The sequence below is a fragment of the Trichomonas vaginalis genome, chromosome VI, assembly GCF_026262505.1.
Source record: "Trichomonas vaginalis G3 chromosome VI, whole genome shotgun sequence".
Lineage (NCBI taxonomy): Eukaryota > Parabasalia > Trichomonadida > Trichomonadidae > Trichomonas > Trichomonas vaginalis.
The window spans coordinates 7,030,680-7,046,022 of record NC_067208.1 but is presented as its reverse complement, the minus strand read 5'-3'; the positions used below and the strand labels follow the sequence as shown (position 1 = coordinate 7,046,022).

The 15,343-nt window shown below is 31.1% G+C and overlaps 7 protein-coding genes across 7 annotated transcripts; 1 reads left to right on the top strand and 6 right to left on the bottom strand.

The window, feature by feature from the left end:
- Positions 1-323: 323 nt before the first annotated feature.
- TVAGG3_0820240 (pre-mRNA splicing factor family) lies at positions 324-2,508 on the bottom strand (the record flags this gene model as incomplete). Its single annotated transcript, XM_001297751.2, has 1 exon — positions 324-2,444. One exon carries the CDS (start codon positions 2,442-2,444, stop codon positions 324-326), a length of 2,121 nt encoding a protein of 706 aa, XP_001297752.2.
- Positions 2,509-2,922: 414 nt separating this feature from the next.
- TVAGG3_0820230 (peptidyl-prolyl cis-trans isomerase protein) lies at positions 2,923-4,210 on the top strand (the record flags this gene model as incomplete). The annotated part of the gene is made up of 1 exon (XM_001297734.1): positions 3,013-4,191. The coding sequence occupies one exon, from the start codon at positions 3,013-3,015 to the stop codon at positions 4,189-4,191; it is 1,179 nt and encodes a 392-aa protein (XP_001297735.1).
- Positions 4,211-4,470: 260 nt separating this feature from the next.
- On the bottom strand, positions 4,471-7,364 carry TVAGG3_0820220 (WD40 repeat-containing protein; the record flags this gene model as incomplete). Its single annotated transcript, XM_001297733.1, has 1 exon — positions 4,524-6,440. The coding sequence occupies one exon, from the start codon at positions 6,438-6,440 to the stop codon at positions 4,524-4,526; it is 1,917 nt and encodes a 638-aa protein (XP_001297734.1).
- Positions 7,365-8,993: 1,629 nt separating this feature from the next.
- TVAGG3_0820210 (proteasome regulatory particle assembly) lies at positions 8,994-9,215 on the bottom strand (the record flags this gene model as incomplete). Its single annotated transcript, XM_001301438.1, has 1 exon — positions 8,994-9,215. One exon carries the CDS (start codon positions 9,213-9,215, stop codon positions 8,994-8,996), a length of 222 nt encoding a protein of 73 aa, XP_001301439.1.
- Positions 9,216-10,885: 1,670 nt separating this feature from the next.
- Positions 10,886-11,755, bottom strand: TVAGG3_0820200 (uncharacterized protein; the record flags this gene model as incomplete). Its single annotated transcript, XM_001301437.2, has 1 exon — positions 10,938-11,309. The coding sequence occupies one exon, from the start codon at positions 11,307-11,309 to the stop codon at positions 10,938-10,940; it is 372 nt and encodes a 123-aa protein (XP_001301438.1).
- Positions 11,756-12,211: 456 nt separating this feature from the next.
- On the bottom strand, positions 12,212-13,231 carry TVAGG3_0820190 (armadillo (ARM) repeat-containing protein family; the record flags this gene model as incomplete). The annotated part of the gene is made up of 1 exon (XM_001301436.1): positions 12,212-13,231. One exon carries the CDS (start codon positions 13,229-13,231, stop codon positions 12,212-12,214), a length of 1,020 nt encoding a protein of 339 aa, XP_001301437.1.
- Positions 13,232-13,994: 763 nt separating this feature from the next.
- TVAGG3_0820180 (uncharacterized protein) lies at positions 13,995-15,161 on the bottom strand (the record flags this gene model as incomplete). Its single annotated transcript, XM_001301435.2, has 1 exon — positions 14,058-15,161. The coding sequence occupies one exon, from the start codon at positions 15,159-15,161 to the stop codon at positions 14,058-14,060; it is 1,104 nt and encodes a 367-aa protein (XP_001301436.1).
- Between the last annotated feature and the right edge of the window lie 182 nt (positions 15,162-15,343).

Sequence of the window (15,343 nt, the reverse complement as noted above, 5' to 3'; positions counted from 1 at the left end):
ATTCAAATGGGATGTGCACTTTCATTCATAGACAGTAACGACCACTTTAACATGGAAAAGGATGAATCCAAATCTTATATTCCTAAATTTTGAATCTTGTCTTTAATTTTTGATTTATTCAGGATTTCAGATAGCATATTCTATTTACAACGCTTAACATTTTCACTTTACACATAGATAGATTTGGATAAATACCAAGAAAAAATTGAAATTCTAATCAAATTGTGATTTCATCTATTGTAACATGAAATATTGTTTCATTATGTTTTCTTTATGAATAAGAATCTAAAAAATAAAGTTAAATGAATTATTAAAAATTTTATTTATAACATAACCATAGATGTTCCGAAAATGATTGATTTCCGAACATCCAGAAGCTCCTGAGGGGATTTCTTCTCCTGCGACGCGTACATTGCATCGAAGAAAGAAGACAAACCGAAGCTGAACGAAAAAGGAGATTCATTCTCCTTTTCATTCTTCAGGTTCTCCTCCTCGTGTCTTACAGAATCAACAACAAATGAAGAGCGAGCAATTGCATGCGAATAAGCCTTCGCGTGTCTAATGATATCCTTCTTCACGCCATCAACAATCGCATCAAACTCTTGTTCAGTGAATTCAGTGCCTGGTTTCCTGAACATGTAAATGACTGTTCCGTAGTTTCCTTCTCCGGAAAGGAACAAGTCATGAACAGTACTCAAGTCAGCGTTCAATCCGCCTTTGAGTAAACAGAGTCTGATCATCTCTATGAAGATGTCAGCGTATTGTGGAGTGAAGAGAAAACTCTCCGTCAAAAAGAACTCCGCGTTCTTTAAGTTGAAGAAAGGTGTCAATGGATTCATGGCCATTCTGGCGGCTTCGACCCAGATTTCGCCACTTTTCGGAGCACTCATTACGGCTTCGACCAAACGTTGGCTCTGGAGAGTCTCGTCTTCCAACTGTACGTATAAGGCCCATAATCTGCCGGTCGCCGAGTGGATTTCGATGCCTTTCTTGACCCACTTGATCGCTTTCGATCTGTTGCCTCTACGGATAAGGAATAAAGCGTATTCCAGGAATATTCGCCAGTCACTGGTGAATTCCTTTCGGAACTGCTTGTAAATCCGTTTGGCGTTCTTCATGTCATTTACTTGCTCATAATACTTTGCAATGGCCATGAGTACGGTAGAAATCGACTTTTGTGGTGTAATATGTAAAGTGTAGTTAAGAAGTTTCTCGACAAGTGGTGGTTGGCCGAATAATGTTTCGATGACTGAAGAATTGTAAAGAAAACGCCATCGTTGGTCAGGCGAAGCTGTAGACATGGCCTCAGCAAGTATCTTCCGAGCGCTCTTCATGTCTCCTAAGTGCGCGCATTGAAATGCAGCGGTTTGACCAATTTTGGTCATCGTAGAAACGGATAGTTTTCCTGAAGCGTTATTAAGAGCTTCAAGAGTATCATGAGGCGTACGCTGTACTGATATGAAATGAAGCCAATTACTAGGCATTGTAGGGTATTTCTCAATTCCTGTTTGAGAGCATTGAATTGAGAGATCAGATAAACCTCTACGACGTATGTCTTCGGCAAGTTCTACGAAAAAGCCGTTTTTGAGTTGAGATGTTTTTTCTAATTCAGATAAAAGGTTAAGAGACTTCTTGATATCGCCATGTCTTATTTCAAACAATATGCCTTCAAGTAAACTTGGTGTTGCCGCTGGAACTCCAAGCCTTTGGTACAATGAACCTAAAACTTTTCTCACGGCATCGAATTTCTGTCTTTTTTCGAACATTTTAAGAAGTTTTGGAGTAAGTTGTTCATGTTGCGCACATACAAAAATACCATTTCTGAGGATATTCTCGGCTTTTTCGATTTGTCCGAGTTCCTCTAATACTTTTGAGTGATCCAAATAGTTCTGAGCATTTCCTGGCTCGGCTTCTGTTGCTTTTTCGTATAAATTTAGCGAATCATTGAAAAGAAAATTGCGTTTGTTGATTTCTGCTGCAGTTCTATATATTTTACCTAGTTCTTTAGCATCAGATTTAGTTTTAACGATTCGTTGAAGTTGCTTATTTGCTTTGTTGATTTTGTCAGGTGAATCACTTTCTAAAATTGCTTCGTATAATTCTAGTGAAGGCGCGGGTTTCTGTTGGCTTGCTAAATTTTTAAGATCAACTGGTAAGAGATCTGAAGGTTTGTGCATTGCAAATGAGAGATCTATTGGTGGGACAGCTTCCATATCCGAGCTATTCAAAGATCTGGAGCGCCTATGAGAAGGTGATGGAAGTAGAGGCGCTCCTACATTTTTATAGGATTCGTCAAGTGTTGGAATTGGTTCTTCGCTTGATTCAATAAAAAAGTCATCGATACGAGGCCCTGATTTATGAGGGACAGAACCTACTCGTCTGTCTGATGACATTAATGTGGGCTCCTCATCCATCACGTCATTCCAGTAAGAAAGGGAAGACATGCTTCAGATGGAAGTGACGAACGTTTAAAATCTCGCCTAAATTAAATCCTTACAGAAATAGGATATTCATCATCTACATTTGTTTCCTAGCAATTTTTACTTTATAAATATTGGCGAATTTGCAATTTTTCAAATTGAAATCATACAAAAATTATTTTCAAAGTTGATGAGTATTGTAAATCATCATAGAAACTTCTATCTTAATCATTTGTTGCTTTCTTCAAAGAAAATTTTTGAGATATAAAAGTATTCAAAGTCTAATTCAATATTTGTCTTATCTTAATGCTAGAAATGAGTTTTCTTGCAGTTGTGTGAATTGATGATGCTATACTCAAAGATGAAAAACAACTTTTAGATTTTGAATATATTTCAATAAATAAAAAGAAGGAAAATAGACTAAATTACATATGATATCTCGCCTTATCTAATACATAAGTTACATTGTTTTCCATATAGTCAAATAATGAAATGAAAATTTCATCTTAAATAAGGATTTTCCATAGATAAGTTGCAATGTTTGAATCATATGCGTTATGTGGTATTCTGTTCCGGTTAAATTGATCATTTTATGGGTAAGCGAAAGCGTGGTGTTTCTGGAGTTAGATTTACACACAATGAAATGCTAGGAAAAACGCAACAGCGATCTAATGCTCAAGAAATTATTGATGATTTTCAATTCAATACTTGCTCTCTTACATATTATCCAAATGAAGATTCATTATTCGATGAATTCGGATATGCATACTCTAAAGAAGGAGCTGAGAAATACTTTTCAGAGAATAGTGTTCATCCTTTCAAAGGAATTCCTTATAAAATGACAGATTTAATTGAAGCAAAATTTACAGAAGACGAAAATGGAGATATTATTGATCCGGTTACCCAAGAAAAGTTAACAACCAAAAATATCATTGTTATGAATAAGAAAAACGGGAACGTTTATAATTATCAATCAATTCTTCAATTTAACAAGCTTCCAAATATCTGGCAAGATTTGATTACATGTGATCCATTTGAGGAATCTGATTTGGTTGTTATTCATGATCCTTCAAGAAAATTAGATCTTCCTCCGAAACCTCTTGTTAGTTTCCGAAAAGAAGTCACAGAAACAGAAGCACAGCGTAATGCAAGGTTACTATTAGGAACATTTGATATTAAGCATCCTACAGTAAAAGAAGAAGATAAAACTTGGTTTTTAGCAAGGCCAAACTCAGAGAGCTTCGCATTGGCATCACAGTTATCAACTAACCCTCCTAAACAAAAATCATTAGTTTGTTTGCATACTTCTCTTGGAAATGTCATATTAGAATTAGATTCTGACAAAACACCAATGGGTGTACTGAATTTTCTTGGCCACGCTTTACGAGGATCTTATGATAAAGCAGAAGTTAAGAAAGTTGATCAAGGAAAGTTTTTGGAAATTGCATCTAGTGCAATTAGCGATGAATCCGTATGGGGAACACCGTTTTCATTCGAAAGAAATGAACCACGTAGAGGAATGAGGTACCAGATCTATATTGTCAAGAAAAATAAAAATATTTCAAGAATTTCGAATACAGCGGACTTCGGAATATCAAAAGAACCTCTTTCTATTGACCAATATCATATTATTGGCTGCGTTAAGTCAGGAGAAGGTTACGTTGCTTCAATAATTGACGGAAAAACATTGCCTAACGGGAGACCTGTTCGTCCTTGCACAATCTATAATGTAGAAGTGCAAGCAAATCCATTCCCAGCAACAAAACAATAAAATTATGTGTGTATCTCAAATTAATTTTTTAAAATATAAATTTATGCATTAACCAATCTACAAATACGATACATAGCATTAGTATATGCATTGTTACATTAAATCATTCAATAAAACTGTTATCAAATTTCTTCATAAATCAATTTTACTATTTGAGTATAGAAAATAGGCCAAAAAATAGCGTTTATAGCATTCAACTAGGACTTCTTACTTTTTTCTATTTTTATTTTAGATCATTCTAATTAGCAATGCTATTTCAAGAAAATAACGAACTAATATCCGATAAATATAATTTTAATAAAATACAAACAAAATAATATAATATAAATTTCTTATTTTCCTTTTGCTTCATATGCCATAGCAATTGCTGATGAAATAGATGAAACAAAAGTAACAAATCTTGAAAGTACCAAATAAATCAAGTTGTGTGTTTTTGCTGCAGACATGGAACCCAAAGTTTGATGTAATTCATTGACTTGTCCTTTCAAGTAGTTATAAGAATGAGATTTCGGATCGAAACTAGAATATTGACAATCAAAATTGGTGAAAATATTGTTCAAAATCAGTGCAAATGGTTTCAAAGATAGAACAGAACTTTCAACCATTTGGAATTCATTAACAAAGTCAGGAATGAACGAAAATGGATCTGATTGAGATGAAGTATGAAGATATGGGAAAACTGGCTCAAACATTTTAGTTATATCAGCCAACTTAAGTTCATTTCTTTGTGCAAGAAGTTTTTTAATGAGATCATCAGCAAGTTCAACAATTTTCTCAAGATCTCTTGGAATATTTGAAGGTTGATTTAAGAAATTCTGTAATTTATCAACGATATCAATCATTTCTCCTTTGCATCTTGATGCTTCTGCCGAAGCTGTTTTGAATCTCTTTCTTGTACTATTCAGATAATCATTCATATCATCAATAGCTGATAAAATTGATTCTTCACTTTCTTTGTCAACATCTTTTTCCAAAATCTTTGAAAGTTTCTCAGCAATCAATGAATAATCAGTAACATTTACTGTTTCTGGTTGTTTTGGAGTATTTTCTATATCACTAATATAATTCTGGACTTCAGTAACTGCTTCATTTACTTCATCTTCTATTGAAGGATTTGATTTCTTTTCTTTCTTGAGAATTGTATATAATCTCAATGATATGTTATTCAAAAAGATATTATAATTCATATGTTCTTGTTCAGCTTGTCTTAATCTGTTTTCAATTTGGAACAAATAGCTTTCAATCGATTCTGTTTGGTCTGTTTCTAAAATAGTTTTGAATCGTTTCATTAAATCAGCAACGAATTCTTGCTGAGCCAAAGATTTTTGATCAACAATTCCATCAAGATTTCTTTTGATTTCATCGAGATTGTTTTTAACAGCATTATAAGTATATTCACCAATTTCGACTCCGTTAGGAAGTTTCTTATTAATTAAAGCAAGTATCTTGTTAAATGATTCTCTTTGCGATATCAAATCGATGTTAATTTGAGAAATTTCGATTGATCTTGACTTTAAATTGTTTTGACATTCTTTTGTAACTGAAACCAAAGAAGAGACCATTTTCTCGATATCCTGGTCTTTTTCTACAATTGGATACATCATTTCTGTCATTCTTTTATTTCTTTCCATATTTAAAGCACAATTCTTGCATTTTTGCTCAAAAACAGCTTTCAAATAATTTCTATAAACCATTAGAATTCCTCGATCAGTATCCATCTCAGGAACTTCTTCATTAAGTACTTTAGCCATGCTATCAATAGATTCAATGATTGCACGCTTGAATTGTGTATCTGCACCAGAGTTTTTATCATATTCTTCCATTTTCTTCATGTTTTCGTTAAGAATTTGTCTCATTTCTTCATTTTCTTTCCTTGTGTCCTCTGTTATTTTACGTGCGGCATCTCTTTCAACCTTTGCTTGTTTTATTTGGTTTTGGAGATTTGCAAATTCCAAAATTTGCTTCTGAAGAGTATCACTTTCCTTGATAATCTGTGTTGCTTTTTCATGAACAACATCAATGAACTCTTGTACTTTCTTGTCATCGAAAAATTCTTTCGCTTTGAAAAGAATTTGAAGCAAAGGAGCATTTTTATCAAATTTGAAGGTTATCTGTTCAACATCTTCAATATCACAATCAACAAGGTCGCTTAATGTCTTTTCAACTCCATTTTTTTCAAGAAAAATTTTTAATTGATTTCTAAAATTGTCGTAAGACTCAAACATTTGTGTGCTATGACTATCAAACATATTGGCATCCCTAACTGAATGTATAATAGCGCAACAGGATGTATAAGAATCGGCTCTTAATTTCTCCAAAGGAGTAGGACCAAGAGGTGAATCTGCAAACTCGTTAGTAAATGCATTATTCAGTGTTCTTGAAAAATTACGTATTTCTGTTGTAATTTTTGTTGTATCTTTCGCTTCTTGAATAACATTTATCGCTGTACGCTTCAAGTTCATTAAATGACTCTCTAATGTTTTGGCTCTCCTAACAGTAGCATCATGCATACCAGTTGCTGATGTAGAGCTCTTACGAACTGTTTCAAGACAATCATTTATGATTGTAAAGTGCATATCGATAGCTTCATGTATTGGATCATCGCCACTTTGCCGTATTTTAGTCATTGCTTTTGTGAATAATCCGAATTGCTTTAAAAACGGAAAAATTGATTGTAAAAATCTGTCACTAGCTTGACTTTTTGCAACCCGAGCGGATTTTAGTGCAGAAGATGTTGTTCGCGGCATATTTGCGATGAATGTATTAAATAAGGTGTCCATTTCATTAATCATCACATTAAATTGTGCTCTAAATTCGGTGGTAGTATTATTATGAGATAAGAAAGATGCTAAATTTGTCATCATTTGTTGATAACTGTTTTTGAACTCACTAATTTGATTTGAATCACGTGGAGAAGGGTAAACCAGCCGGATATTATTGCTCAAAGCTGAATAAGTGCCTGTAGGAACAAAAGATGTTTTGTTTTGTTGCCTTGTTCCTAAAGAAGTTGCAGCTCCTGGGCGTAATATTCTCGCTCCAACTTCGCTCATCCGTTAGAAAATTTTATTTGTGAATTGATTGCCCAATTAATATACACGATAAAACATAGAGAGGTGGAAAAAGTGATATTATAAGTTTAAACTAAGGAAGTCAATTTGGAAAATTGTTTTCACTTTAGGAGAATATAATTTTCCATTTGGAAAATTTAAAAAGTGAGACGCGCAGGATTCGAACTTTTTTAAAAGTTGATTTAAATGAATTTTAGTGTGGAATATAAGGATAATATCATATTTAAAATAAGAATATACTAGTTTAGGTGGTATTAATTTTTTCGATAAATTTGAGAGTATGTACGTTTAGGGCATGAAAAGTGTCAATTCGCTCAGCGAAAGCTGAGCTAGCTTCATTCTCGAAAGAATAAGGAAGGAGTGAAGGAGAATGATACAGAAGTTGACACATTCATATCATTTCAACAAATTTTGATCAAATTGAAATTCAATAAAATTCAATTCAATTCAATTCATATCCTTCAGTCAGTACATTGATATCCTTCTGCATCACAATGATAACTCGGGCATCAATAGTTCTACAACTAACTCAGAAAAAACAAGATTATTACTTTCTGCTTACAGCTTTTAAAAAGTTTCGATGATAAAAATCACTCTACTCTCGTTTATCGACATATGGTGATAGTAGGTAAACATATTCTTATCGATATTAATAAAAATATTTGTACGAAAATCTTATCCAATTAGAGAGTTATTCATAAAGTATATGATAATTATAATTACTTTATCTTTGTTTTATCTTTGAATAAACAATTTAATTTAAATTGCATAATATTTTTTGGTTGAAAGACAGGAAACTTAGTTGAGTTTGTATTATTTTTATCGTTTAATTCATCGTATCAGTGAGTGATCCAGATATTTAAGATATTTAGAAAAAAAATTATTAATTTGATTAACAAATTTTAATCAAAATAGCAAAAATCTATTTGATAGCTGTAAACAAACAATAATTTTTATTTCAAGCAAAATCACTTATTTTCATCTAAACGTATAAAATTGTCAATTTTATGAAAATAAATTGAAAATCTCATGAAATGTAAAGGAGAGTAATATTTTTCAATTTTCTTTTTTTCTTTGTCTCAAATATTTTCTGTTGGGAATTTTCTTGTTATCAAAAAATAATTTTAATATTTGTTTATTTCATTACATACAATAAAATTTTAAAAACTCTATTTCTTCACAAGAAAATTTTTTCCTTCATATGAAGAAACATTTTGTTCTCCATTTGATACTGAGTCTAAATCTCGATTTTTGAATTTTCTTCTTTCCAAATTTCTTTTTTCCAAATTAGAAGTTTAATTCAAATTTTCAATAGTTTATATATTTTCTCAAACCGTCTCGGATTTTCTCACTTTTTAGGGATTTTCTCTCAAAATATACAAAAATAGTAATATCAATACATGTGTCTAATATACTTTAAAACCATCGTGACAAAATTCAAAAACGAAGAGTTCTTCTCTCCAAATTTTTTTCAAAATCAAAAAAAATGAGATAAAAAGGTACGTTTGGAAAATTCATTTTTAGCATTTTAGGAATTTTCTCACTTTTCTTCCAAATTGACATCCTTATTTAAACTATTAAATTTAGGTAAACAATCATAATCATTAAATATTGAATCCATTTTTGGGAATGAGCTTTTTATTCAAAGCTACGTAAACATTTCCATGAAAATATGCTGTTGTTACGTTTCCATTAATAATGATAGTATCCAACATATAGGATATTTAATTTTCTTTAATTTTCTTTCGCACCATGTGATTTGAGATATTTCCTAATTTCTTCATTAGTGGTATATCCAAAAGGAGTTTGTCCATAATCATTTTGAATATTTACTTTAGCACCATGTGAAATTAGAGTTTCAATTATCTCTAAACTATTACTATAAACCGCAAAATGAAGAGCAGTAGATCCATAGTTATTTTTGGCATTTACATCTGCGCCATGTGAAAGAAGCATATTAACAAAATTGATTTTATTATCTTTCGCAGAAATATGAAGGGCAGTCAATCCTTCTACATCTTATAATTTTATTAATGAAAAAAAAAATTATTCCTTTACTGTTAATCCTCAATCATTTACTAGATGTAGCATAAATTGAAACTAATGACTTTTTTCCAAATTCTAATTAAATAATTTCATGAAATTATTTTCTTAGGAAAAAGTTAATTCTGTCTTATAGCAAAAATTAACAATAATTCAGCTAAAGCACTCATAATTACTATATCATGTTCGATTCCTAATAAATTGAATAAAGCGGATGAGTGATTTCAATGACATATTCCGTATCATTTTGGTGGTTTACTTTTCGACGATAGAATTTGAGTGTTTGAGAATAGGCCATTCAATTTTCTAATAACTCTCAAAAGAATTCTTTAGATTTGACAGTTATCAAGTATTAAATAAATCTATGCATAAAAAATATCATATATAGCTGATATAAATTAAATCAAACTCGAATTGGACAAAATGCTTGATTTAGTTTATATCAGATAATATCCTTTGGAAATGGAGGTGGTAATGAAATTGTGCTTGAATGATATACTGATTATATTTCATATGATGATTATTTCTACGGTTTCACTTGGAAACTATTACCTTCTCAAGTTGTTTCAGTAGTTACCAAAGTTTTTTCTGATGATTGTGTTACATTATGGTTGGCAGAAATGAGATTTGGAGCTGTTCCAACTGATATTTACCAAAATATTCTCCAAGATGCTCCAGATTATGTGTTTGTCCAAGAAATATTTTAGTGATCCGAGAAAACATCATTTGTTCCATCATTATCAGAGTATGTATTACCAGCAACTCCTTACACAAGAATATCTAGAGCTACTGACACCAGGATTATATTTTTATGGGCTCAAATTGATATTAATGATGCAAATACCACTTACACCTCAGGAACATTTGACAGGTTCCAGCTCCAACTCCAAATCAAACAGCTTTTGAGACTCCATTACCTTCCCCAACATTCGGTGAAACACAATTTGAAACAGCTGCTGTAACAGCTATTCAAACTCCAAAAGAAACAACTCCGAACGAAATACCCAAGATAACCACTCCCCAAACATCGTTCTCCAGAACCTCCGACACCTCCAGCAACTGAATACATCAAAACACAGAGTCAAACACAAACATCTGATAGCAGCAATTAGCTTACTAAAGATGATGGAAAATCAGGAGGAATCAAAGACTATATTCCAATAATTGCATGTATTACAGGTGGAATCCTTCTTGGAGCCATCATCCTTGGAGCATACTTTGCTATTAAGAAGTTCAGGATGCCCCAACCATCTAATAACGAAAATGAATTATCTGACCAAAATTCATACAGCAATGAATACGATAATGAATCGGACATTGAAAATGGTGATGTTGGTACAACAATGGATAATCCATTATAAGTTCATCATCTATCTGATGATATTTTCACCCCAAATGATTAATGAAATTATTTTCATCAAAAATTTTTTTCATTCTAAACATTTTCCATGCAAATATATATAAATGATCAATATGTTTACAAACTTAATTATATAGAATACGCTCAGTACTTGACTGGATTTAGATATATATAATTTAAAAAAAAAAGATTATATAAATAAGCTATAATTAATAAGTAAACGGTAATAATGAAATTTTTTAACTTGGGAAACTTCATGATTTTGATTTAAATTTTCATGAAAATACAGAAAGTACTCCGAATGCGAGGATTTTAGTAGATGACGTGGAAACCCTATCAGGTGAAAATACGATACGATTATTTTCAATGGCACCGAAAAATAATAATTTAGAAATTGAAACTATATTTGCATGAGGTTGGAAATTTAATTCGTATGAATCTGGGCCAGTGTTCTCAATCTTAAAGCGAGAAAATGTTCCATTTCTTGTTGTATTGTAATGGTAGCGATATAATCTTTTTGTATCTGGTTTAATAGGGCAGGATGGGCAATCACGGTCCGGATCAAGGTATGGTGTTATGTTTTTATGATCACTTAATACAACCCATTGTTCCGGCCCAATTTCACCCATCATTCTAAAAGATTGCATATATCTCTTAACTTGTGCATTCAAAAGAATTGTATATGATGAAAGAGTAACTCTCGTATGATGAAAATCGATAAGTAAGTAAGCATTTAAAATTCATGGCTCATCTTCTGTCAAAAATCTTCCGGGCGATTCCGTAATATTTCCAACTATAACGTCGCAAGTTGTTTTAGATGCTTGGCCTTGTAAGTGATGAGTTGATGAAGGTGTCAAAGTTACAGCATCAACTTTAGTTAAATTGTTGGTGTTATAAATTCCACGAAGAAACTTGAAAATGTCATTATAATTAAACCAATCCGAGCCTTCGATTTAAGTTCTGGGAAATTTAATATCTGCAAATGCTAGAATAAAAGAAATCATTTTACTAGACTTTGGATAAAAAAATTTTAACAATTATTCTCAATTTAAAAATTTGAATTCTTTCAAAATCATAACGTTACAAATTCATTTTAAAATGTCCAAACATTCAATTCTATTTTTAAATTGAAGTGAAATATAATTAACCAAATAAAATTGACATTTGTATACACTAAGACTTGTTCTTGATAGTTAAAAGTAAAATAAATTTCAATTCAATTATCACTTTTGATCATATTTGTTTGATTGATTTTAATTGATGAAATTTAACTAAATTTCTGAAACTAATCATAACGTTATTTTAATTTTTGAATAGAATCGGTTTTTAACAGATCACAAAACTCGATGCAACTTAAAAATCTATTAAGCAAGCATTTGAGCACTTTATATTCAAAAGTGTTAAATATCGAAAAAATGAATTGCCCAAATTTTGTTCTAACTAATGAATTACGACAGGAGTTATTGGAAAAGAAGGTAATACTTTGATGAAAAAATAAAAGACAAGACTTTATCTATTGTAACATTATTTGCACAATATTCTTATTTTATCATGATTCGGAATCAGAATTCAAATCATAAAGATATTGTCTCAGTTTTGTGTATTCAGCATCAAGTTTATCATTTTCAAATATTTCATCTTCCTCAAATTCGCCAGAATGTACTAAAATAGTTGCAAGTTTGACTGCAAATTCGTTCTGAGGATCCTCTTTTAGGCCAGTCAATAGTTTCTGAAATGCTTGAAGAATTCTAAACGCTAAACTAGGATTAACTGTTCTAAAAGCCGAAATTGCAATTTCAATTACGGTATCATTTGAAAATAGAAGTTGTGAATATGATATTGGCAAATGTCTTACAACTCGAGCAAAAAATTCTGCAAAAATTATTTTTGAGTCATTTGGTAAAGATTGGTTAACGCATGAGAGAAAATATTGAAGAATTTGCTTTTCAATAAGTTGGATTGCAATATCATCAGAAAAAGTCATCAAAAATCCGATGATTTCAAGAAGAATATCATAATCAATATCTTTGAATAAAAGAAACTCCAAAGCATCAACAACACCATATTTTACTAGGTATTTTCTTTGATTTTTATCAGAAATAGAAACTAAAAATCGAATTATATTTGCAATTGAATTTAGAATTTCTAAATTTTCTGTCCATTGAGCATAAAATAGAAGTGACCTTATAAAATCTTTTTCTGTTTTAATGATATCAAAACTGCTTTTGAATTTTTTGATGCATAATTTTGAAAGACAATTATAAACACTAATTCTAACTTCAAGGATATGATAATTTTGAAATAATATGCAATCTGAAATAAATTGTGATATATGAGTACTCTCCTGCAAGAATTGATTTTGACAAATTACGGAATAACAATCGAACACTGATATTATTAATTTATCAATAGAATTGTCGTCTTCATCATCTGTCTCAATAAGTGGTATGGCATTATTATTGAACGTTTCAGTTCGATTTTGAATTTCTTGAACAAACACTGGTTCACCGTTAATTAGAGTGATCTGATCAACGGTGAATTGCTTATATGTTTTTTCTTCAACTTTCATTGATTTTTTGATTTTGAAATATTCTTTTGCTGCATTTAATATATAAGAATCATTCTTTGGAGAATATTGTACCCTTATTGTAAAGGCATAACGAATGATATCGAGATATATATCATTATTCAGAATTTTTATTGAATAGTTATACCCAGAAGCTGCAATGTCAATACACAAATGCAATATATATGGATTGAGAGATTCCTTAATTATCTGGAAAATAATTTCAATAAATTCCGAATCCAAAATTCGAAGAGCCAGATCAATTTTTGATGAACAAAGATGATACATTATCTCTAATGCTTTGGCCGTTAATGATTCAGGATAATTTAAAATGCCATTTGATATCTCTAAGTTAATTCCTTCTGAAAATAGCATTTCACACGCAATATTCCCATAATTTTCAATTGCACTCAGGCAGTTATCATAGATTAGTTGTATCCTATTAAAATCAGAAGTTGAATTTAATTGAATAATTCCATTCACTATAATTTCGCATCTATCTTTTGGAATTTCAGTTTCATCTGATGTGGTACTTAAATATTTTAATGTTTTTTCTTTACTGGTACCATCTTTGTATTCATCATCCATCAATAAAGTCACTTTAGCAAGAAATGAATTATTTTACTAACATTGCAATAAAAATCAGAATGAAAATTGATGCAAATGATATGACAGATGAGAAAACATGCTGGCGTCTCATGAAATAGACAAATTTGAAATTAATTATTCAAACTAATTAATTCAAGGAAAATTCAATTCAATTTAAAGATGGATATGATTTGTTTACATAAAAATAAATAAAAATAGTTTGCTAATAATTTTGCTGAAGTCAATCAGCATATGAGTATGCATAAGAGTCGTAAGTATAGTCTTCATAATCATCTGAGTAATAATCATCAGAATAATCTGAGTAATATGAGTTTGCATTGCTTAAGTAAGAATCACTATCGTCAACCATGCATTTAACCGGTCTTCTGTATGTAGAAATATATCTGTCTGGATTTTCCTTCTTTAATCTGAGCTGTTCAAGTAACTCTTTAACGCATTTCTTCCTCTTTCGTATGATTTCTTCTTCTGCTTTCTTCCTTGCTTCTTCCTCCCTTCTCTGTTTCTCTGCAGCCTTTTTTGCAACAAGCTTTTCGTAGCATCTTTCAAGAAGTGATTTAACTTCTTTATTCTTAGCTTTGATAGCTAATCTCATCGGAGATGGCTGACGTGGTGAAATAATCACTTGCGGAGAAGGAACGTCATCGCATTTAAGGCGATTATCAAGAATTCTTTTTGTGTTGGTTGCTCTTCTTTGCTGTTTAAGTTCGACTCTTGGATCAAATCTTTTCTTTGAGGATTTGTAGGGGATTGGGTCCTCATTATCAGACACGTAGGATTCAGAGTTCTGTACTGAATCATAAACGCTTTCATAATCTTCAGAAGCATCTGAATCATCAGTGAGATATGAAGAATCTGAGAGAACTTTAGAGCAATTTGGGCAAATTCTTGGATTTGAACTGCAATTGCTATTGTAAGTGGCACATGATGAATATGGATCATAAGTATCATTATATGATTGTTCTGAATCATAAGATAAATTCGATTGAGTAGAATATGTCGAAATTGAAGGTGTATAATCTCCATTAGTTGTATATGATAAATTGGATTGATAATCTGATTCTGTTGCATATGTATTGTAATCTTCAACATAAGAATCAGAATAATTTTTATTTTTCTTATTATTATTGTGCATTTTGTAGTTGTACTCACTTGTGTACGAGTTATCATCATAATTTTCTGAATCTGAGATTAAGATGGCTTTCTTTTGATCTTCATCTTCTGAGTCTGAAATAACTATTGCTTTGTACTTTTTAGGCGAGGATCTAATAAGCTCCTTGATAATATTTTTATTGTCTAAATACTTAGATGTGGCTTGTTTAGACATCAAATGTAATGATTTTAAACTTCACTAAACGTACATATTTTCAAAATTTGAAATGAATAAATAAGTATGGCAAACGCTTGCTCATAGTCCATTATTTGAGTTTTTCGCGTTTATTTTGTTTTATATTTAATTTTTAAAATATAACGCATCAAAACTCGCATATAATTTATAAGTATATTAAG